This window comes from Podarcis pityusensis, assembly GCF_964106645.2.
Source record: "Podarcis pityusensis genome assembly, chromosome: 3".
Taxonomy (NCBI): domain Eukaryota; kingdom Metazoa; phylum Chordata; class Lepidosauria; order Squamata; family Lacertidae; genus Podarcis; species Podarcis pityusensis.
The window spans coordinates 82,367,502-82,392,556 of NC_138026.1; the positions used below are offsets into that span (position 1 = coordinate 82,367,502).

Below are 25,055 nucleotides of genomic sequence, written 5' to 3' on the forward strand. Positions count from 1 at the left end.
GGGGCCTTGAGGGTAATCTAGTCCCTTTTCCAAGTGTGGAACTCTGCTTTAAGGTACAGATGGTTTTCCAAATGAAAAGCGATTTTCTGTTATTCTGTTCCATTCAGAAGTTCACAAACCATTTCTCATGTCAGCACAAGAAGTCTACTCATACAGTTTATCAAAAATGTGAGTTGTTCATTGTTGTTTCTAAGTCTGAAAATATTCCCCATGTCCTATTGCTATGTTGACATTGTTAAAACAAGTTAAGCTTATATTCGTTTGTTGTTGTTTTCTCTTTCTGTCCTTCCCACAGAAGAGGATTTGTGCTGGTAAGGAAGGCCAGAAATAAACCCTAGGTTGCCCATGAATGCAGGGATGAGGACAGGCAGCAAATGCAGCCCTGATCAAAACCTCAACAGTGAATGGGAAAGGCGATCAAAAGACTCACTGGCAGTTGGCTTTGAAGAAGGAGGTGCAGAAGGCTGCCATGTTGCCATGTTCCCCCCCCCCCCAACTTGTTGGTAGTGCTGCCAAACTAGTCAAAACTGTGTTCAAGTATGACTCAAAGAACATTTCAGATGCTTGAAGAAGCTTGAAGAAGAAGAAAAAGAGTTTGGATTTGATATCCTGCTTTATCACTACCTGAAGGAATCTCAAAGCAGTTAACATTCTCCTTTCCCTTCCTCCCCCACAACAAACACTCTGTGAGGTGAGCGGGGCTGAGAGACTTCAGAGAAGTGTGACTAGCCCAAGGTCACCCAGCAGCTGCATGTGGAGGAGCGGAGACGCGAACCCAGTTCACCAGATTACAAGACTACCGCTCTTAACCACTACACCACACTGGCTCTCTTGGAACCAAATGTTTCTGCCTGCAAGCATATGTGCATCAATGCTCCCTGCCTTCCAGCTTCAATAACCTGTCCAAACCATAGCATAAAAGGACATCATGGCTCATAGCAACATATCCCAGTATGAGGGGGGATTTTCCAGTGACTAATTTAGCTTGTTGAACAAGATTATTAGTGTCTTCCTAATTACTAAAAGGTTAATGGCTTCTGAGCACTCCAGTAAGACAGTATTAGTCGTGTACCTTTCGGAGTAAAAGCTCTCACATACAAAGGCTGCACTATTGGTTTGGTTATAAAATGTTATATTTGCTTTATATTAGCGGAAAGCTGGTTGCTTCAAATTGCCAGCCAGTATGATGTGCCAAAAATGGAGTTTCTACACAAAATACTTATATCCTGTCTGTGACATAATGATGCATCTATTGAGCTGTGATGAAATAATGCCTTGTGATGAAATTCATATTCTTTACCACATGGCCTAAATGCCTGCGTTCCATAAACAATTCTTTTGGCGAGCACGCAAAAGAACCATGGGCGACCCAATGCTAAGCCAAACCTCAGTTTGCTTTCCCAGAAACTGCACTGCTGATTCCTTTCCCATCGTGTTGGGAGGGGGGGGGGAGGTGGATGCCCAAAAGGTGGAGGTCATTTTTCCAAAATACAAATATTAAGGGCTATTCATGTAGCTTGTTCAACAAAGGAACTATGTCGTTATGTAACTTGAGGGTGCTTAGTATTTCAATCTCTTTTACAAAACACCAAAATCTCTAATTTTGGTGGTACAGTGGTACCTCGGGTTAAGAACTTAATTCGTTCCGGAGGTCTGTTCTTAACCTGAAACTGTTCTTAACCTGAAGCACCACTTTGGCTAATGGGGCCTCCTGCTGCCGCCGCACCACCAGAGCACGATTTCTGTTCTCATCCTGAAGCAAAGTTCTTAACCCGATGTACTATTTCTGGGTTAGCGGAGTCTGTAACCTGAAGCGTATGTAACCCGAGGTACCACTGTATAATGTGACATATCCACAATGGCAGCTTAACCTTGAGGCTGCTCATCCTGCACAAGTAAAAACTAAAAAAAGACAAATTATTGTAAAGAAAGTCAAATTTGCAACTGTACAGTATCAGAGACAGACAATTAAGCAAATTACCGGTACTCCCCCCACAGACAGGATAGAATCTTAAACCTACTTTATTCCTGAAACAAAATTAAAAAACTTCCTTCCAGTAGCACCTTAGAGACCAACTAAGTTTGTTATTGGTATGAGCTTTTGTGTGCATGCAAAGCTCATACCAATAACAAACTTAGTTGGTCTCTAAGGTGCTACTGGAAGGAATTTAAAAAAACAAATTATTTTGTTTCAACTACGGCAGACTAGAACTGTCACTAGAACTACTTCATTCTGTACAGCACTGCCTCAGCTTTGAGGAGAAAGAAAATGGCCACAACCCAGACTGGGAATTATAGCCCCCAACGTTGCCCAAAGAAGCAGCTGCAGCTAGGGATAGCTGAGAAAGGTATGGTGATGTCCCTTCCCTCGCACAGAAGCTAGGAGGTGGGACAGATGGTTGCCCTCATAGACCTGGCCCTGAGAGCTTCCCATGGATATTTTGTAGCAAAAAGAATGGCACCCCCACAGATCTATGGGGGCAGCCATGTTTATTGTCATATACTGTGTGTGCAGGTGGCAGGATCAGAAAGGTATTCTTTTTGTTGTTGTTTAGTCGTTTAGTCATGTCCAACTCTTCGTGACCCCATGGACCAGAGCACGCCAGGCACTCCTGTCTTCCACTGCCTCCGGCAGTTTGGTCAAACTCATGTTGGTAGCTTCAAGAACACTGTCCAACCATCTCGTCCTCTGTTGCCCCCTTCTCCTTGTACCCTTATATCTTTCCCAACATTCTTTTTAGAGCTGGACAAATACTTGCTACCCAAATCTGCAGGGTCATGCATTCCTCTGCTTCCCCTGCAACTTTAGGATGGGGGCGTTGTTTTCTGCTCCTTTTGTATGGGCAGTGCAAATTGGCAAGAACTTTTTTTTGAAGAATGGGGAGAACTGTGTTTGCCTTATTTGAGTGTGCAAAGTGGCTGCGGGAGTCTTTATTTTTATTTAAACACTGTGCAAGTAAAAACGTTATGCATGCTCACAGCTCTCCAGGCAGGCTTCTAGCTCAGCAGCACCCCCAGGGACGCCCACGTGACAATGTCCCCCCCCCCCAAATAATTATCCAAACATAATTTGCACCCCACCCTTTTTGAGGGCATATTTGGTTACCCCACCCCCTCAAATGGTTGGTTGAAAAGGTTGTGCAATGCACTTGTTAATCCCCCTAAAATGTACAGAAACAAGGAATACATTAATTTCATGGTTTATCTAAGATAAATTTTCCTTTCATGAACACCAATCTGTTGTTATATGAACTTGTTTGTGGAAGTCTTGGGTAAAATATTATGTTATATTAGTAGTAAAAGTACTGTATACCTGAAGGAGCGTCTGCACCTCCATCGTTCAGCCTGAACACTGAGGTCCAGCTCCCAGGGCATTCTGGCAGTTCTCTCACTGAGAGAAGTGAAGTTATAGGGAACCAGGCAGAGAGCCTTCTCAGCAGTGGCACCCTTCTTGTGGAATGCCCTCCCATCAGATGTCAAGGAGTTGGATTCTGAACGCCTTGGTACTCAGACGTTCTGGCTCCTGAACACCACAAACCAGGAAGTGAGTGTTCTGGTTTGCAAATGTTCTTTGGAACCTGAACGTCCGATAGGACTTCCGCAGCTTCTGATTGGCTGCAGGAGCTTTCTGCAGCCAATCAGAAGCCATGCTTTGGTTTCTGAACGTTTTGGAAGTCGAACGGGCTTCCGGAACGGATTCTGTTTGACTTCCAAGGTATGACTGTACAACCTTTAGAAGACATCTGAAGGCAGTCCTGTATTGGAAAGGTTTTAATGTTCGATGTTATATTATGTTTTTATACATGCTGGAAGCTACCCAAGGTGGCTGGGGTATTATTGTTGCTGTTGTTATGATGATGAAATTCCTTCAGAACAATTTATGGCTATGTGTCTCTGCACATAATGAATGTGGGCACCTTGTGTTTTCATATTGTAAGCCTGATTTTTACCTACTACATATTTTTTCTCAAGCTGACCTCCATTTTTTGATGCCACAGTTTTACATGCTGAAGTGACCATCTGCATACTTTAGCCCCAGGTAAATGACAAAGCACCAGGGTCTTTGTCTAGTCACAGATTGGTGATCACCAGTATTAATAGATAGGATTAGCAAATGCAAGCAGGCCAGCAGGCTGCAAAGCTGCTACTTGTCGCCTTAGATTCCCCTCTGCCTTATCAGTCTCGGGGCTCCATAGAAAGAGAGCGATCAGAGGTTTCAGGACGGCAGAGGTCGGTTTCTTTCTCTTTGCACCAGGACCTGGGTCAGAAACTACAGAAAATGTCTTTTCAGAGTTCCCCTCAGGCACCATGGAGAAACAACAATATCTCCTTTTTGAACAAAGACGCTCCTGTCTCAGAACAAGGAGAGAAGATCATTGGCTTCTATCTACTGGCTCTGGGTATGTATATGGATTTATGCATTAAGCATGCCTGCAAAATTCACAGGGACTTCTGTTGAGCCTAATTAGTTGCAGCTCTTATTGAAACAGAACAGTGGTGCATTTTTACTAAAGAAAACATTGAAACATTTGGAAGCGGGAAGACAATATTGTTAAGTCCAGGTAAGATGAAATACTGGACTTTAACTGGATTAGCTCCCATTCATTTCAAATGGAATTAAAATGGCTTGAGTCCAAATACTTGGGGTTAACCAGCCTACATATAATCCAAGCTGCTCCTCTACTAAAGTGCAGTTGAAGATTCTTTGGCAAAGAAATAAAACGGATGGGAGAAGAATCATGTGCAGAAATAGATGACCTCATATTATCCTAGTGAAATACTGCTGTCACTTATTTACTGTTCCAATACTCTACCTCTTGCTAACTAAAAGATGTATTTGCTTTGCATGCTAAAAATAATTCAGTTTATTAAAGTTTGTGTGTGATGTATGTAGCTGATAATTTCCAGGGTGATTACTGTGTTAGTCTGTTGCAGCAAATATAAAAATATTGTGGAACAATAAAAGACTAATAAATTATGCCATTTGCCCTATTAAATTTGTAAGACTTTAAGCTGTTTCTGCATTCAAAAAAGTAATCTACACTGTGTAACATTTACTGTTACAAGCATTATTAAACTGTAGACATTTGAGTACAGAAGTTTGAACATACTGGCACTGCTGTGCTTACTTAATAATAAAACAGCAGTGCTGCATTCCCCCCCCCCTTTAAGATACTGACCCTGTAATATAACAAGCTGGTGAATAGCTGAGGCCTATCATAGGAATATCACTGTTCTTATAGACCCAATATTTTAGAGAGTCCTAGTGTCAAGATTTTAAACATTTTAAATAAGCGAGACACTATCAAGAGTAAGAGCAGAATCTTCTTAATTCTTAATTTTTAATGCATTCGATATTCCGAAGTTGCTAGATAACGTTCTACATCGGTATTAGTGAACTAAATATGTGTTTTCTAAGGCAATGGTCAAAATTATTGATGCAGTTTCTCCTACAATTTTAACATGGGAGGACAGCTGGTTGAATTGTTCTTTTATTTTCGACTTTTTCTTTTTTACTTTAGCTGATTAGAACTTTGTTTTACACATGAATACAATAATTCAAAACTGAAGTGTTTCTTTTCTATTATAGGAGTGCTTTGTTAAAATTAATTCACACAGAGAATGTGAATACCCATTTGCCCTAACCCAAAGCGTTCCAAACTTTTCATGTTGGTGACACACTTTTTAGACATACATCATTTCATGACACAGTATTTCAGTTTTACTAGAAAACTGGAGGTTAAACTAACCCCTTTCCAGCCCTGGGAGGAGCACGGGGAGCGTTCGCGTGACAGACATACACACTGCAACTGACACACTAAAGTGTTGGGGCAAACAGTTTGGAATGCTGTCTCCTAACCTCACCTCTCACCTGTGTTTAACAGAAGGAGCACCTCCAACACAATGTAGTGTGTTGTAAACCATCCAAGATAGGTAGGAATAGATGAATCTGTCAACTTCAGTTTCCCTCAGTTTCACATTTTTCTACTCTTCAGTTCTCCCTATCTCTGCATCAGTTTGTGAAATTAAATTTTAAAAGTCCTCATGAGACCTGATCAGCATTTCACTGCAGATTTCTCCCAATATTCACCTTATGTATGCAATTTTGCCCAATACATTTCTGTATGCAATATGTATAATGCATTTTTGTAAACTCTTTTCACTAATATATACATTTGATGCACATTTCCCCAATATGTGCATTTTTGAAAACATTTTTTTATCAGAGAACTCCATTGCCAGATTCAGAAAGGTACGAGTTTGAAATACATTTGTGTAAACCATTTGGAGGTTTTGATGATTAAGTGGTATATAAATCCTGTTAAACAGATAAATAAGAAGAAGATTCTTATTCTGCATCCCTGACAGAATTTTATAGGAGGTGCTCCCTAATGTTTAATCGCCACTGACAACCACCTCTTAGTTTAAAACCCTTTTTTTGTCCTTGTAATCATCAGCTGTTAAGTAATTAGGGCTTTAAGTGTCATTAGTGCACTATGTTTGTTTAAATGTGCTTAATTGTTGTTCTAGCGCATAACCAGTACTTACTGAAGTAACAATGTTCTTTGATTTGTCTTAACTGGAGTTTGGGCAGTTTGCTTGCCTTACGTTGCACAACCACGGTCTTCATCTTCTTCAGTCTGGATGGGCATGTGGAAAACATAATGAACTAGAAAGTCATAAAAAATGAACACAAAATTAAACCTGAAAGTCTGTATTTGCTGATTGTTTGTATATGTGTCACTTCCTCTTTAAACAAAAAACAAAGCAGAAATGTGGAGAAAGAAGAGAAAACCAGATTCATAAAAGAGGGCTAGACAAATTCATGGAGGATAAAGCTATCAGTGACTATGAGCCACAATGACTATCTTTGCCCTGCAGCTTTGGAGGCAGTATGGCTTTGAATTCTACTTTCTGGGAACCCCAAGTGAGGAGAGCGCTCTTGTGCTCAGGTCCTGCTTGGGGGCTTCTCAAAGGCATCTTGTTGGCCACAGTAAGAGCAGGATGCTGGACTAAATGGACCTTTGGTCTGATCATACCAGGCTTTCCTTGTGTTCTTAAAATTATCTTCAGATATACTCAAGGATGCCCAATTCAAAAAAGGAAAGGAAAAGGGTTACATGTCCAGTGGGTTGAAAGCCTCTTGATAAACAGATGGTCCCCATCTGCAGATTGATGTTGCAGAGTAAGAGTGGGGAACCTCCAGCCTGGGTGCAGGATGCAGCCCTTCAGGCCTCCTCATCCAGCCCTTCCTTGTCCATGCCACAGTCCTCACTGGCCCCGCTCTGTGCTCTCTTAAGTGTTTTTTCCTGGCTGGAATGGGTCTTTGATCTGCAATGAGGCCTCTTTGCTTGCCTTGCTGGAAAAAGATGCACATGGAAACCTTTATCTTTTTCAAGGCTAGAACGTAGCCCACTGTACAAAGGTAAGAGCCCTTTCATGCACTTTTGCCTCTGATCTGCCCCACTATGAGCTCTCCCTCCTCTGATCATTCCCACCAACGTGGCCTCCAAAGGCTTCTGCATGATGGAATCTGGCACTCAGATGGACAAAGGTCCCTCAACCCTGTGGTGAAACTTTCTAAATCCTGCCTTTACCAAGTCTCTTTGACCCTTCAAGCAATGCTTCTTGAAGAAACTACTTTTGCTTGTATGACCATCTTACCCATCAGTCTACCAGTATTATTTTCCTATGTCTGGGAAGAAGTTACATGCATTTATTTTAATGGTATGCTCCTATCTCCTTTATAGGGTTTCCTGGTCAGGGGCACCCCATACCTTGATTTCAGGGCCAAATCTGAGGCCTGAGGGCATGTCCCTGGTGATCTCATTAAGCATGACACAATCCTAACCATTATCTACTGAGAACTAAGTCCTATGATGTTCAATGGGCTATTAGTAAGGCTTGACTATGGATCCTTCACAAACTTATCCATAGCTCATTGTCAACTGCTCTTGAACAGCTGGCTTTAACAATGCAATTGGCCATCAGTACTGCATGCATTTAATTTCCTTCTGACCTCACCCTCCTCACCAACACGTATGCTATTATACAGTTTGTTACTTTTTAAGGTACCACAACATAATCTTGCATGTTCATTAAAAAGCAAATAAAATACATTTAAGAGTCCCATTTCACACTTAGGTTCAGCTGATTGCAGCACTACAAGGTTCCAGTGTAGAAGCTGCAATAATTATAATGTTGTGTGTTCGTGCTGTGAAGTGTTTCCTACTTGACAAGGGCTGCTTTTTGCAGCTTTTCATTCTGAGCATTCCCTTTTATTTTCCAGGTTGGATGTCTTGGTTTGGGAACAGCATTGTAATTTTTGTACTCTATAGACAGCGGGCTACCCTTCAGCCCACGGACTACTTGACATTTAACCTAGCTGTATCTGATGCCAGTGTGTCTGTCTTTGGTTATTCCCGAGGGATCATTGAAATCTTCAACGTATTCAGAGATGATGGATTTCTGATCACATCCATATGGACTTGCCAGGTAAGAACTAAATTTCAGTGGTTTGGCCAGTCATGAAACATAAATATCATATAATCCATGGCCTAGTACAGACACAATGCATTCCCTCCTCACCTCTCCAGAGCAAGTTCAACCACCTTTCTTCCCTTGTCACTTTAATCATGGATTAGTGTTACTTCTACACCAAGGCTAACCATGTCCTGCATCTTATTCATTAATTGGAAGGTGGTTTACAAACCCTGGTTAAGTGGTTAGGGCAGATATAATGCCATACCAGTGCTGCACAACTTGTGAATCACTAAACCGAATACCTTTCACCAACTACATACAAGTATCCAGCATTCAGTAAACTTCCCATTTATTTTTTTCTCCCTGATGTGCAATACAAAAAACGGGAGGAGGGGTCCTCAAGTACTTGGCAGGTCATGATACAGTGGAACCTCAGGTTAAGTACTTAATTCGTTCCGGAGGTCCGTTCTTAACCTGAAACTGTTCTTAACCTGAAGCACCACTTTAGCTAATGGGGCCTCCTCCTGCAGCTGCGCCGCCGGAGCATGATTTCTGTTCTTATCCTGAAGCAAAGTTCTTAACGCGAGGTAATATTTCTGGGTTAGCGGAGTATGTAACCTGAAGTATATGTATCCTTAGGTACCACTGTATATGTCGGTGAGGCTCTGTTGGGTGCACTCTGTGCTAAATGAAGATCAATGCGGCAAAGAGAGGGGTGGATTTACTCCAGCATTTACAAGTGCTTCCTTTGGTGGGAAAAAAAGTTGGAGTTGGTCCAGCTAAATAAATAAATAAATTTTAAAAGGTGCAATGAAAAATCATTGACATCTCTGCTCAAAGCTTGGGAGACCAGCGGGAGATAATGCAACTTTTGGATATCCAGATGACACTGATGTTCAGTGGGCCACTGCAGTACCTGAACATTGGCCTTCAGTTTTCAGTTATAGGTAGCATGTAATCTTTTTTTCCCCATGGGAAAGTTGTCAGTTGGCTGCAATCCTGTGCACAGTTAGGCTACAAGCCTGCACACAGTTAGGCAGCTTAAATCCCACTGATCCCAAATCAAATCAATCAATCAATCAATCAATCAATCAATAAAATATCAAGTAAGATTTAGGCAATTGTATTGAGTGCAGGTTTGCACTCTCTTTTGTAACTGAGCTGAATTCAGGATTACATTTTCCTTTGGATTATTCATTTTATAGTCAACTTCTGGCTCCATTTTGCCCATAAAAACTGAGGGATAGTGTTTCTGAGACCATTTAGCAGGTAATGGAAATCCAAATTGGGCCACATTTTGGGCAGAGATGCTGAAACAAATGCCCCTTTATTCAATTTTCATGCAAAAATGTTAGTCAAGTGACTGTGTAAATATTTTATTAAAACAAATGCATGTCCATAACAGAGCTTTAAACAGAACATATGAGGAACGTTGTCCATTTTTAAATTATAGAAGAAATGTTTTTGCCAACATTTCTTAAAAGTGTAGCATGAGTTAATTGCCACCTAATTTGTTGAGAGGTATGCCAGATATATCAGGTGACAGAAAAATTATGTCTTTCTGCTGTCAGTGTTTGTTTGGCTGTCATTTTGACTAGAACTCTGGCTTCACAAAACAAACTTTTGCCAACAACAACATTCCATTTTTAATTATTTTTCTAACCTGCAAAGAGGAAACTAAAATTGTGTTAACAGACTTCAGAACGTGCAGTCACAGTATGCCATCAGATTTCCATGAAATGACCAATACTGAAATCATTGGTAATATTTTGAAGGAAAATAAACCACACCAGAATTTACAATTTGGCTTTACATGTATAGAAACATATTTTTGCCCTTAATTTAAAATACCTAATACTTGATGTGTGTGATACTTGGCAAACAAATTTTATATACATAGGAGTGAAATTCATTTGTTCAGTGGTTTGGGAAGAGTTCCTAAGCATTCATTTCATCAGACCTTCATGTAAACAAGATTGCTAATTGTGTTTGAAAACTCTAATATAAGGAGATGTTGCTGAGGGTGAGGTGAAACATGAATAGTAAGTTTTTGACGATCAAGGGTTGAATAAGTGATTCTACACAATAGAATGGTACACAATAGTGAACCATAAACACCCAATGTAGGCTGGGAAACAGGATGGTGAGCTAAATAATAATAATAATAATAAATCCCTGATAGATCAGCCCAATGGCCTACTTTCGTACCCTGTTTCCATGGTGGAAAACCAGATGCCTATGGGTAGCCTTCAATCTGGACATGAGAGCAATAGCTCTCTCACACTGCTATCCCCCAGCAACTGGTATCCTGGAGGCAGCGTGTTGCCATCATGAATAGTGGCCATGGATCGCCTTCTTATTCTCTATGAATGTCTACTTTTCTTCTAGAGCCATCTAAGTCGATGGCTGTCACCACATATTGTGGTAGCAAATTCCATCGTTTAATAATGAGGTATGAAGAACTTTGCTGGGTTCAGATGTTATGACGAATAAAAACTTCTCTCTAGCCACATCATGCATAATTCATTTCTGTACACCTCTAATTTTATACATCTCTATCACGTGTGTCCTTCCACCTTACTTTCTGAGCTAAAAGTCTCCAAGCAATGTAATCTTTTCCAACAGGGGAGTTGCTCCAGGCCCCTGATCATCCTGGCTGCACCTTTCCATCTCTATAATAATCCTGGCTGCACCTTTCCATCTCTACAATAATCCTTTTTGAGATGTGATCACTGGAACTGTACCCATTCTTCAAGTGTTGTCACATCACAGATTTGTATGAAGGCATTACAATATTGGCAGTTTTATTTTTCCAATCCCTTTCCTGATGATTCCTACCATGTAATTTGCCAGTTCCATAGCTGTCACAGACTATATTTTCACTGAGAGAGCCACAACTATCCAAAGTTCTCTGGTCAGTTACCGCTTAGTGATTTTTGCTGCAATGTGCACCTCTTTAACTCTTAGTTCCATTGAACCACAATTGCCATTTTATTGCCCATATATATCTAGTTTGGAGAAATCCTTTCAAAGCTCTTTGTAACCCTGTTTTTTGTTTTGTTTTACAAACCCTGAATAATTTAATGCCACCTGCAAACTTGCCACCTCACTGCTCACTGCCTTTGGTCTGATCTAAGAGGGCTCTTCTTATGGCACCCTGACAGGATCTGGCTGGAGAGGCCAGGGCCATCTCCAGAAAATCTAAGGTCCCATTAAACTCAGTGAGGAAATTACTTCTGAGTAAACCTGCACAGGATTAGGCTGCATGGCTAAATATTCCTTCAAAATGGGAACAGATTCTCTATTAGTACTGAGTTCAGAATATAGAGCTGGAAAGGATTCTGTCTGGTACAGAATAGAGGAAGTACCTACAGGTCCAGTGCTTCTGAGTATGTTCAGTGTTTTCCCCCATAAAGGAAATCAGCTGGTGCTTTGAAAATGGATCTCACTAATGGATTTATTTAAAATAGCAGTGTTAAGACATGCAATAGAAAGAGGCCTGTGGTGACAATAAATGAAAAGGGGAAAAAAAAGATTTAGGGAATAGTGGGGCCTTAAAATCCACCTACATCTGCACTGGATTGTGGCCTAATTTGTTTACTGTGGCAGGAACGCTCATGATTCAATACATTCTGTACACCTTAACTACTGTACAGTGAACAGCAAGGAACACCGACTAACATGCACATGGATTTACAAACTGCTGTTCCAGCAACAAGCATCGAGGATTAAATTCCGTCTGGGCCAATATAATTCTAGCCAGTTGGCAGGCCAAGAGAGATGGGGAAGATAGGAAGGGAGCCAGGACCATCTGCTGTAGCCAGAGGACTAGGAATACATGCGAACATTTGAGGTTTTAAAAGGCTCTTAAGATCACCAAAGAGGATCAGGCAGGAGGGCCAGGAGCTCTAGTGTGCAGTACAAGGTTTGTTTCTGCTGCAGTTAGTAAACCGTTGTGGGTTGCTATGTTTTGCATTTAGGGGTTGTGGGTTTTTAGTGGAATTTTATGCATTGTTTTTGCCTTGTTTGATTCTTCTGCAAACTGCTCTGTGGTTTGTGCAAAAGACGATATACAAATCAACTAAATAAATATAAACCCAGGAGAATAAAAAGGTCTTCATTTGGTGCTGAAAAGACATTGGATAAAGTTCCAGATGAGTCTCCAAGGGGCGGCTATTCCATAGCCGAGGTGCTACCACCAAGAAGTCCTTTTCCTTAGTCACTACTCACTTCACTTGGAGGGGAACATAGACCACAGCCTCTAAGGAGAGCATGCATATATAAGAGAAGGTAATCATTTAGGTTCCAAGAAATTAAGGGCTCTGTAACCTTTAGACGAGCACTTTAAGTTGAAACCGCGGACAGACTGGGGGCCTATGGAGCTGAAGAAACATTGGCAGTGAAAGACAAAGTCCTAGTTAACAGTATTGTAGCCTACATTGAACCACCTGCAGTTTCTAGACTTTTTTAAAAAAAGAAAGGCAACACCACCCACAATGCATTGCTGTAGTCTAAATACCAGAGCATGGGTAACTGTGGCCAGGCTTTCTCTATCCTGCTGGATGGTTGCAGCTGGTGTATCAGCCGAAGTTGATAGAAGTACTCTATTTATCTCCTCAGTCCACCCTGCTAGCATGCGTCAAAACTGACCCAGCGGTCCTCAAGAAACAGTTCATTCCCAGGACGTGTTTAACCTTTTGCCTTGGCAGAGGCTGCCAACATGGATTAATTAGTCATGTCAGCTGCAAGGGAACTGACTGAAACTCAGACTGACTTTTTAAAAATTCCCCGAAGCATCAAAATGCACACAGAATACAATCCTAAATGCTCATACTAGGGAGCAGCCTCACATAATATTGTGGGACTGACATCTGAGTAAGCAACATGTTTTAGAGTTGCGCTCACAGTGATGTTGGTATTCCACGTATGTCTCATCTGGTGAGTCTTCTCATATCGTGAGTTACCAAAACACATTTGTTCATGAAAGTAGTGTTCCGTGAGCAGCGTTTGGGATTCTGGTGGACCTTATCACTCCTAATAGAGAACTCAGGCGTTGAGCGGCAACAGGACTATTGCCAAAAAGGAGCCACTGGGAAACAAGAGGGAAGTATCGTTGGTTGGCATCCATATGTCCTGGGAGACCATGGAGGAGTGCACCTTTGGAGGTGAAGTCAAACTTTTGGAAGGTTACAGCGCCTGCTGTGGCTGTAGAGACCAATATGGGGGAGACATGTTTTGTTGCAGCTGGGGCTGAGGTAGGTGTCTGCTTGTGCTGCTGCAGATGCATCATGGTGTTTCTTCTCTCTGCCCTCCTCCCAGTGGCCATTCCTCCTCTGGTCACTGCTATGGGTACATGACCTGACTGTCAGTCTCCAGGCGGTCGTCTGCAAGCGGTTCCCACACAGCAGGGTTGATGTTACCAGGCTCATGTCATGTTTGCAGGCATCTTTGTAGCGCAGAGTTGGTCTGCCAGTGGGCCTCATGCCTGAAGCCAGCTCCCCATAGAGCACGTTCCACGTGATTGAAGATCTTCATTGAAAGATTTCCAAAAGTACAAATTTCAGTTTTTTTTATTATTGTGAATTATGTAGGTTCACCTTCAAATGCATCAGTTTTCTCCTCCATATCTACCTATAACTCAGGATAACACTGCTTGGATGGGACGAAGAGTCTGACCCCTGGATAAATAATAATCAGTTTTTAAAGTGCCACAGGAACATTTGTTGGTATTGCTACAGCAGCCTAACCCAAATACCCCTCTGGAAATTGTTAAATGGAATGGGCGTTGAGAATTAGATTCTCAGACTTAATTAAGTACGTAGTAGCTGAAGCACAGGTATTCCTGGGGATTCATGCCTATATATAGTTCATTATTCCTGACATTTGTATAAGATGGAAATAAATAACAACCAAACCATAGAACTGACAGCCCTTAAGAGCATTAACAGATAAAGGAGGTGGTAAAAGTGCTGAGGAGACACGCTGTGTAAGCTCACCTCAGCATCCTGGTTAATTAACAATGGAGTCTCTTTAAAATAAACTCACAGAGCAAAACCAAAAGCTGAAAGGGTGGAGGGAGCTTTTTCCCTACTAATATTTCCTGTTGCCTACTACCGTATAGGAAAGATGGTTGTGGGGGGAGATTCCCTCCCCAAAAATCTGCTTTACAAATTCTGATGTTGTCAGTCTTAAAATAGAATATTTGCTGCTGTGTGACTGCCATGCATGGATCTTTCAGTGTCTGAAGGGCCTGGATTTATAGTTGCCAGTCATACTGGAAAGGTATGGCTAGAGATATGTTGGAAGAGGGAGATCTTCAAAAGCTGCCCAAAAGACAGTAGAGATGGCAACTGTCTTAACACTTAACAGACAGGAATTGCTGTGGGTTGATTCCTTCGCCTCCTGATAAAATGGTATCTGCAGGATGTCCCCCCCGCACAAGAACACAGTAATTGACAGGGTATATAAGGGGTGAGGTGATGTATCCTGATCTCAAAAGGTTTATACACTGACTAGTAGGAGCTCTCTGGGGTTTCAGATAGGAGTGTATCCTCTAAAAGGTAAGGACTTCCTAGGGTTATCAACTTTTAGGGAGAAGTGTTCCTGTGTATTAAACCTCTGGTGAGCATACAGGAATTTAGCAAGTGAAGCTTTTCTCACCCCTTATATTCATACCAGAAAAAGCTTCATCTATATTTCTGTGTGTCAGGCTTTTGTTACGTGCACCAGAGTTGGGAGAATAAATGAATTTGCTGTCTGAAGTCCCCAAAAACATACATTCCATATTTAGCAGCTCAGCCCTGTGCATGTTTACCAGGAAGTAATTGCTTTTGAGTTAAACGGGAATTGCCCTCAAGCAAAGGCACATTGAGATATAGATATAGGGTTCTCTGGGCATATTGCAGTTTAAAATATGGGACCCTTCCTTGTGTTCATGTCTTAGCACGCAATCAGTGAACAAAAATTTGTTACTCTCTAAATTGCCCACAACAGTATTGATGTAATTGTGGGATGGGAAGCAAAACTGACAATCTGCTAATATTTTCTAATTGGTAAGAAGAGCTGACAGAGTCAATACTGAGATTGGCTAAACATCCTTGATGTTTAGTAAAGTTGTCAGAGTTAATTTGCCAGTTTAGATGCCTGAGTGGTTATTTTATTCCACACTTCAGTAAGTATGGTAACTTCTCAAAAATCCAACAAATAATATTCCAGTCACCAATGTAGGTTATTGGTGTAATGTTTGAATAGTCCCCATTTGTTAATGGAATATTATTTGTAGGATTTTTGAGCAGTTATTGTATGTATGGAAGAAGAGAACTACACAGACCAAATGAGTAAATAAACTAGTCAAATAAGCTAAATAAGTTTTGGGCTTATGCCCTCCCTCCTCTGTTCATGCTCAGCACTTAGAAAATTTTACAGCAAATGATAGTTCTTTGCCATTTAAAGTCATAGTCTGTTATTTTCTTCAAACCATTTGTTGTTGTTCAGTCATTTAGTCGTGTCCGACTCTTCGTGACCCCATGGACCAGAGCACGCCAGGCACTTCTGTCTTCCACTGCCTCCTGCAGTTTAGTCAAACTCATGCTGGTAGCTTCGAGAACACTGTCCAACCATCTTGTCCTCTGTCGTCCCCTTCTCCTTGTGCCCTCCATCTTTCCCAACATCAGGGACTTTTCCAGGGAGTCTTCTCTTCTCATGAGGTGGCCAAAGAATTGGAGTCTCAGCTTAACAATCTGTCCTTCCAGTGAGCACTCAGGGCTGATTTCCTTAATTTCTTCAAACCATAGTTTTCTGTAAACCAAGAATGATTGCTGTGGAAGGCAAGAGCCCACAAACACAATGTTCATCAAGAATTGTTCTTGGAACACCAAACCATGGTTTGGCATTACCGTATTTTTCGTCCCATAGGACGCTCCGTCCCATAGGACGCACCTAGTTTTTTGGGGGGGGAAAGAAAGGAAAAAAATTTCCCCTTTATCCCCCCCCCCAAAAGCAGGTCGGGGAAACTGAACAAGGTCGAGGAACAGCGGGATGGCGGCGCTGCGCCTCCCTGCTGTCCCCCGAGCTTGTGGGGCTGGCCGATGTCTGCCCGGCACGAGGGGCGCTCTGCTTCAGGGCGCCCCACACGCTGGGCAGCAGGCTGCTATCCGCAGCGTGGGGAGCCCTGCGGGGAACTCCTGCAGGGCTCCCCACGCTGCGGATGTGTTCCCGAAGCACCGGGCGCTCTGCTTTCAGGGCGCCCGGCGCTCCGGGAAGCAGGCTGCTATCCGCAGCCTGGAGAGCGAGAGGGGTCGGTGCGCACCGACCCCTCTCACTCTCCAAGCTTCAGCGAAAGCCTGCATTCGCCCCATAGGACGCACCCAGATTTCCCCTTCATTTTTGGAGGGGAAAAAGTGCGTCCTATAGGGCAAAAAATACGGTAAGTTTTAATGTGCTCATTGCATTATTTGAAAATCCCTATTGATAAACAATTGCATGCCGTTGTCAAGCTGCTGTTAAAACCACAAGAATAGGGGTAATGAAATAGTACGCAACTCCAAGAACATGTAAATCCAAATGGACAGCAGGACAACAATAACACAATGCAATAAAAACCAGATATAAAGTATCCTAAAAATGAAAACAAACCATACTAAAACTAAGAGACAGAAACTGAAAACCAAATATATGTAGTCGCTTTCTAATCATTGGGGAAAGAATCATGTCTAAACTTTGTGCCCAAAGGACTATAAAGTCAATGCCAGTCCGTCAGAGCACCACCACAGTAAAGGTCTTTTCCTAGCATAAGACACTTCAACAAGTGACAGTTCTTAGAGAAGACCTTACTGCAAGGGCAGGATAGTATGGGAGAAGGCAGGGCATGCAGGGCTCTATTTAGAACCTTAAAGGTAGGCAGCAGCACTTTGAAGTGTGACCTGAAGTGAATGGGCAGTCATTGAAATACTCTAAGAAGTTCTATAATTACCCACATGACAGAATTCTGGCAGCCAAATTCTGAACTAAATTCTGAAACTTCTGAGTTATCGTTACGAGCAGCTCCATGTATACAGTTGTCCAACCGGGAGATTGGCAGACAAGTGTGGATCATTGTAGCTAAGCTATTTTAGCGGGTGAATCGTTCCCTGGCATAGGGAGTTTCAGCTGCTCGATTTCTGCTTAGTTCTTTTGGCTACAGTCCACCCACAGTTAAGCACTTTGCAAGCCCCACTGACTTAACTGAGCCTCTTCCACTGAAATCAATGGCATACTTCGATTGACTGCTTCATAGTCTTTCTCTGTACAGAATGTTAAATGCACTTTTATTCTTTATTTTGCGTTTCAGTAATTCAGGAGCTTAGGAGTGTGTGTCTAAAGCATGTGTTTGCTTGTTCATTTAATGTACTCCTCAACCACATGATTTATCCCTGGTTTTCAGATACCTACATGTTCACTGATCATATGGATGATAACTCTCCCTGACATTCAATATTTCACTGATATCTAAGATGCTTGTATGCCCTAAAGAACATATGAGCTCACTGGCACCATCCCAATATTTGTTATTGCTCCTGGCATTCTGAAACTTAGATGTGGGAACAACCCTATTACTATTTGTTTTTCCAGGTTGATGGATTTCTGACACTGCTGTTTGGCCTTGCTAGCATTAACACACTCACAGTGATTAGCGTGACTCGCTATATAAAAGGATGTCATCCAGACAGAGGTAAGGTATTTTGGACAACACAAACTGCATGGCTTTGTGTTATTAAGGCTTGATATCCTGTCTCACAGGTATTCCTTTCTTACAATAGGCCAAACTTGCCCTAATTTAAATGTTTTTAAAAGAAAACTGGGTTATTCCCTCCACCTTGATTCTAGAGAATCTCTTATAGACATATTGTTCTAATTTGACTGTAACAATAAACCATGGTTTATCATTAAGGTAGCAAGCAAGTGAACCTTAAACTTGTGCACACTCACTTGCCATTTTCTCCTTTATCAGGGCCAGGAGCAGTTCAGAAGTTTTTTGCTTCCACTCAAGACTAATCACAGTTAAGCCTTGTGTCCAAACCTGGACAAAATGCAGTTAGTCTTAACTATAGTTTATGAAGCTTTCTTGTTTCAACTGACCATTGTTAAGATTAATCACAGTTTATGGTTCTGGCAGCACTGCTAATCTGTGGTTCATTAAATCTGCAGCAAAACCTCCCAACCTAAGGCCTGCAATCCCAATATTTCCATCAAGGGTAGGGAATCTACAAGGATTCCTGGTTGCACAAATGTATCCATGCCATTTTTCTTTATTATGACTGTGTGCCTTAAGTGTACAATAGCAAAATGAGTTAAGCACCAAATTTCTGCTGTGTATTTCAGGGCATTGTATCAACAATAGCAACATCAATGTGGCCCTTTTTCTTATATGGATAGCAGCTTTCTTCTGGTCAGTAGCTCCAGTCCTGGGATGGGGCAGTTACACAGGTAATTAATTTCTCTCTAGGAGAAGGTCTTTGTGGGAATTTCTCTCTAAAGTATGTGTGGGAATCTGGAAACACAACAACCAGTATCTACAATGAGCAATTTAAATAAAGTATTATTTTTACACTATTTTAGTCTAATAGTGCTGGAATCTAGGTCAGTTTTCTAGATCTAAGCATTCTAGACGTAGGCATCACCATTTTACAATTTAGACTGCAACCCTTTATCCACTTTCCTGAGTGTAAGCCCTATTTTCCTTACTTCTGAGTCCAATAGACATATTTAGGATTGCATCACTAATCTTAATTTTTTTAGTCTTCAAAATCCCAAACTAAATCTCACTGGAAGAGTCACACATCTATCCTGAAAATCCATATGGATTTTAAAAATTCTAACTTAGCATTTTGCATTGCTCAGTGGGAACTATTTCAAAGGAACTCCTGTTGGTGGGGGGATCACTTTGTCAGCATAGGAGCACTGTAGCACTACTGTGATTGTGCCAGTGGCGTAGTGTGGGTTGTCAGCACCCGGGGCAAGGCAAGTAATTTGCGCCCCCTAACCCGTGAGAGAGAGTGAGTGAGCCAGGTAGGGGCAGAGAGCTGCGAGTGCGAGCGCGCCCCCCCACCAGATGTTGCACCCGGTGCGGCCGGGCCCCCCCTGAACCCCCCACGCTACGCCACTGGATTGTGCATCTTTCATGCCTCACCCACTCAAGAAGAACTATCTCCAAAGGAGGCTGGGAAGCTCTTTCCTTGTGCATTTTTACACCCCCACAACAGTGTATGGCTGTTTTGTTATTGCCACTTTTGGTGGTGGTGCAACCAAACCCATTGCCATTTCTGTGCTAAAAAGGGCAGGTTGCAGGTGGTTGCTTATTAAAGGTAAAGGTACCCCTGACAGTTAAGTCCAGTTGCAGACAACTCTGGGGTTGCACGCTCATCTCGCTCTATAGGCCGAGGGAGCCAGCGTTTGTCCGCAGACAGCTTCCAGGTCATGTGGCCAGCACGACTAAGCAGCTTCTGGCAAACCAGAGCAGCACACGGAAATGCCATTTACCATCCTGCCGGAGCAGTACCTATTTATCTACTTGCACTTTGACATGCTTTCAAACTGCTATGTGGGCAGCAGCAGGGACCGAACAACAGGAATTCACTCCGTCGCGGGGATTCAAACCGCCGACCTTCTGATCGGCAAGCCCTAGGCTCTGTGGTTTAGACCACAGCGCCACCCGCGTCCCTAAGTAATAAGTGGTTGCTTATTACTCTGGTGGAAAGCTAAACTAAAGTGAAGATTACAGCAATAACTCTGCTGTAATTTTTGGACTTCATTAAGACATTTCAATTTTCTTTTCCACCTGGAATTCTAAAGAGAAATTAATCTTGATGAATTTTAAAACTGGTAAATCGCAGCAAGCTTTTTTTAAAAAACAACAACGAATGACTAACCAAGTTATTTTGCTTCCTAGATCGCATGTATGGAACATGTGAAATAGACTGGGCAAAAGCTAACTTCTCAACCATCTACAAGTCTTATATAGTGTCCATTTTCATCTGCTGTTTCTTCCTGCCTGTGTCTGTCATGGTTTTCGCTTATGTGTCCATCATCAATACTGTCAAGTCGAGCCATGCATTAAGCGGAGCAGGTGACCCAACTGATAGACAGAGGCGAATGGAACGAAGCGTCACAAGGGTCAGTCTGGACTTTTCTTTAGTCTGCATTGGGTGGAGAAACTTTTAAAAGCCATGGGCTGCATTTCCTTCAGAGAAGTAGTCAGAGCAGCATACAAAGGGTGGGTGGAATTGAGGCCAGTGGTGGATGGAGCTAAAGTCAAAAGTGGGACGGATACTCCTTTTCTCTCTCTGCCACCCCCTTTCCTCTCAAACACACATGCACACAGTGTGGCTGAATACAAACCATGCATTTAAAGCACGTGACTTCCCCCAAAAGAATCCTGAAACTGTAATTTGTTGACGGTGCTGGGAAATGCAGCGCTTGTGAGGGGCAAACTAAATTTTCTAATATAAAACACTTGTAAAGCTTAGACAACCTTAAAATGTGAGGTAGCTAAGAGACAGATAATTCTAGAGGATTGAAACCTATTTATTAGGTCTGTGGGCCAATGAGACACTTGGAAATACGATCCAAGTCTCCCAGTTTTCCAGGACCACCTTCTTTACAGGGATCCCTTGGGCAAGAAAGTGGAAACAGGCAAGTCTTGTTTTCTCTCCTCTAGGTCTCCATAGTCATTTGCACAGCCTTTATCACAGCCTGGTCCCCATACGCGGTCATCTCCATGTGGTCCGCCTATGGTTACTCTGTGCCCAATTTAACCAGCATCCTCGCCAGCCTTTTTGCGAAATCTGCCAGCTTCTACAACCCCATCATCTACTTTGGAATGAGCTCCAAATTCCGGAAGGACATCCTCGTCTTGCTGCACTGTGCCAAAGAGATCAAGGACCCCGTGAAGCTCAAGCGGTTCAAGAACCTCAAACAGAAACAGGAGAACTCGCCTTCTCAGAGAGAGGAGAAATACGCGCCAGAAGTTCATCCTGCACTGAGTCCTGATTCTGGTGTGGGGAGTCGTTCTAACACCCCGCCCCCTGTCAACAGGGAGGTGTATCTTGGTGCTTTTGATACCCCGTCCAACAACCCTGATATCGAATGTGACAGGCTGTGACCCGGCTGTTCAAAATGTGCAGCCAGTGAACACAACCCATAGGATAATGCTGCCCCAATTTCTTTCACCCCTGCCCTTTCCTCTAGCACTTAACATGACATACCAGCTCGACTTCCAGTGAAGCAGGACACATAAAACCAGCACTAAAAGCATGTGCGGTACACAGGGGAGACTCCTAAAAATTGCTGAGTGACTGATTAAATATAAAGGTGAGCAGCACATCTAGCCTGAGCAGGGATTTGTTTCCCCCCCCTGCAGCTGCAAATGAAAGACGTTTTTTGTGGGGAAATCCATTCACTGGCATGTAAAAAAAGAAAAACAAAATCACCAATATTTTCTCCACCTAAATAATATAATTCAGAAGTTACGTATCTTTTGGGCTGGTTTTATTTCTTGCTTAAAATCCTGGCTTTATTCACTTTGCTTGCAGTCTTCACAACAGTGCATTTACTCAGGGGCCGGTCAGGAAATAGCACTGCAATGCTGCTTCACAGTCAGCCACCAGAGGGTGGATAGTCTTTTAACATACTCCCTGTGGGAGACTAAACATTTCAGATCCCAGGTGCTGCCTACTGGAGAGCAGTTATGAGAACCAAAACCCTTGTTCTTAAGTCTGAAGGCTGCCGCTGAGCCACTAGAGCCGAAGTCCTGAGTCCTTAATCGCAGGTGCAGTTAGGTCATTTTAGACTCCGGACTTAATGGTCTTATGGGGGAAAGCCCTCTTTAGATGCATCAATTCACTTACTTCCGAACACTGCCTGCCAGCGGGGAGAAGGGGCCTTCCTGTTCCTCTTCTGAATGGGACCCTTGGACTTCTTTCCCCAAAGCCCCACTTTGACAGAAACTCAGGCCACAGGTGAGATCTAATAAACTGCCCTGCATGCCATATTGACGACCCGGTGCTTTTCATGCCTGTTGCTATTGCTACCATGTTTTCCCGCCTGAATTAAGAAGTACAAATGACACCTTTGCCCTGCTAATTTTGGGTAATATGTAGAGGCGGCAGATCGAGGCGAGGAAACGGCATCCCTCTTTGTCCTCAGAAGCAGCTTCACCCAGCTTTACTGATTTATAATTATATCCATATACCGCCACTTAAAAAAAAATCACAGCAGTTTACAACCATTGTACATAAAACCATATAATACAAACCATTATTCTATTTAAAAAAGACAAATCAAAGATCAACTAACTACCGCAGAAGGTTTTTTTCTTAATTGCCAACACCAGCTTCATGGCAAAACCACAACAGATCAAACCAAACCAAGAAATGAGTTTAATATGTAGCAGGAAGGTATGTACCTTGTTTTGTCTTAAATAATTGCAGGTGCAGAAGAACCTAATTCTTACTGAGAAGACATACTTCTTTTTTTAAACAAGGCTCCAAAATACATGGGAGTGGGGGAGACTCTTCTGATAATTGGTGGGAGGCTGGTGACATCCATGGGTTGCCATCCCTGTAAGAATGAGGCTCCTTTATAAACATTTGAGGAATAGCAAATTATGCAGCTGCATGCTATGTCCCTATTTTGGCCCTCATAGAATTATCTTCTCTCTAAACCTTCTGCCAACCAGGACAAGACCCTAATATTAATAAAAGAGAGAGATTGGGATTTGTATTATTTATCTCTCCACAGAAAAGGGGGGTGTTGTTCATGCAGGGGGGAAGAAAATCCCCAGCAAAACCCTAATAGGCATACTTTATTTTTTGTGAAGTAAACAGAAATTTCACAGGAGAGGTCTTATATTTATACAAAGGTGCTAAGGCTAAGTAGGAACTGCTGTTGTAGTTAGCAGTAAGTCTGGGGCATACAAATTTTGGGGGATACCTAGGGTCTCTCTATGATCAGCATTTGAGGGGTTTACTTGCCCTTCTATCAGAGAGCCCTTAAAATGCCAGTGATGAGACCAGGAGGCTGCAGTCATGCGCCATGAAAAGCACACTGCTTCACTATATAAAGAGAGAGAAAGAGAGCTCTTTGTGTTTTTAAAATGATTTGGCATGGATTTCAGGCCCTGGTGCAGCATTTTCAACATGGATATGAACAACTTTCTTTCTCATTTGGCTTTTTATACAAAGACTGCCATGACAACAGCACAGTATCCATGAGTGGGCACATGTGATAAAGATCTGTGCTCTGGAATATTCTTTTTTCATGCACCCATAGAATCATATTTGTACATTTGGCCACCAAATGTGGTGTGTGTGTGGGGGGGGGGTCATTATCATTTTTAAAACTTGTGGAATTTTACACTCACTGGCATGAAGGGAGGGGGCGGGGGAGAGCCTAATGTGTCTTTGCAAAAGCTACATTTTCTATTTGTATTCCTTGGGATGGTTACAAAAAAACCTTCCCTTCCTCCCTCAGCATGTTTGTTTTGAGATTATCATCTCTAATTTCAATTTTAAAACAAATAAACTTTATAAGCAATAAGAAAGAGGACTATGATGTCTTTCATGGCCATAGACGAACTGAGGGCACATTCATTTTTAGGAGAAAATAGGAGATTTTTCTCTTGAGGGACTTCATTACCATGACTAATGAAAAGCTAATGCATATAGTGTGTTTCATCCTGGGTTCATTTCAGAAGCAAAATGAACCAAATGATGCCAATAGCCAAGTCTTTTCCTTTTCCTTGGAAGCTGAAGCAGGATGAGGAGGCTATAGAATGGCTTTAAAAATGGTCCTGCCACTCCCTCCTGATGTTCAACACAATGCTACACTTATTATGTCTGTGACAGATTATCCTTTTAGTTGCCCACCTGTTGGTCTAGCAGCAAAAGCTGTCTTTCCCCCATTGTTTCTTTGTATGGAGAATGCCACCAGATCTGTGCCTCAGTCTTTGCATGTTGTTTGTATAGGGCCAAAGGCCACAGTCCCTGGCTAGACCAGTGAGGTCCATAATAACCATAACTAAGGACATGGGTGGCGCTGTGGTCTAAACCACTGAGCCTCTTGGGTTGCCAATCAGGTTGGCAGTTCGAATCCCCACGACGGGATGAGCTCCCGTTGCACGGTCCCAGCTCCTGCCCACCTAGCAGTTCAAAATCACACCAGAAATTGCAAGTAGATAAATAGGTACCGCTCTGGTGGGAAGGTAAACGGCGTTTCCGTGCGCTGCTGTGGTTCGCCAGAAGCAGCTTAGTCATGCTGGCCACATGACCCAGAAAAACTGTCAGCAGACAAATGCCGGCTCCCTCAGCCTGTAAAGCGAGACTGGACTTAACTGCCAGGGGTCCTTTACCTTTACCTTTTTAAGGCCTCACCACAGTCCAGGGTGGGCAACTGTACTTTTTAAAATAGATGCTGTCGAACAGGAGTATTTTTCAAATTCCCTTCCTTCCTTCCTTCTTTCCACTATTCATATAAGTATGAAATTCATAGCTATCGTTTTTTGATCATATATTGTATCAATCATAAAGTGTGCAGGC

At 42.4% G+C, this 25,055-nt stretch overlaps 1 protein-coding gene and 1 long non-coding RNA gene across 3 annotated transcripts in view; one reads left to right on the top strand and one right to left on the bottom strand.

Annotated features, from left to right (window-relative positions):
* Positions 1-2,111: 2,111 nt before the first annotated feature.
* On the top strand, positions 2,112-24,009 carry LOC308472657 (visual pigment-like receptor peropsin). Of its 2 annotated transcripts, none has more exons than XM_080997774.1 (6): positions 2,112-4,400; positions 8,291-8,496; positions 18,094-18,193; positions 18,844-18,948; positions 20,411-20,634; positions 21,179-24,009. In XM_080997774.1, exons 1-6 carry the CDS (start codon positions 4,115-4,117, stop codon positions 21,620-21,622), a joined length of 1,365 nt encoding a protein of 454 aa, XP_080853900.1. In that variant the 5' UTR covers positions 2,112-4,114; the 3' UTR covers positions 21,623-24,009. The 2 variants fall into 2 exon arrangements, with proteins under 2 accessions (XP_080853900.1, XP_080853901.1); XM_080997775.1 differs by having other exon boundaries at positions 4,298-4,400; positions 6,770-8,496; positions 21,179-24,007.
* Positions 4,395-25,055, bottom strand: part of LOC308472714 — a 51,909-nt gene continuing 31,248 nt past the window's right edge. Inside the window, exon 3 of the long non-coding RNA XR_013983661.1 lies at positions 4,395-6,670. This is a non-coding gene — a long non-coding RNA (uncharacterized lncRNA). The remainder of the gene's footprint in view (positions 6,671-25,055) is intronic.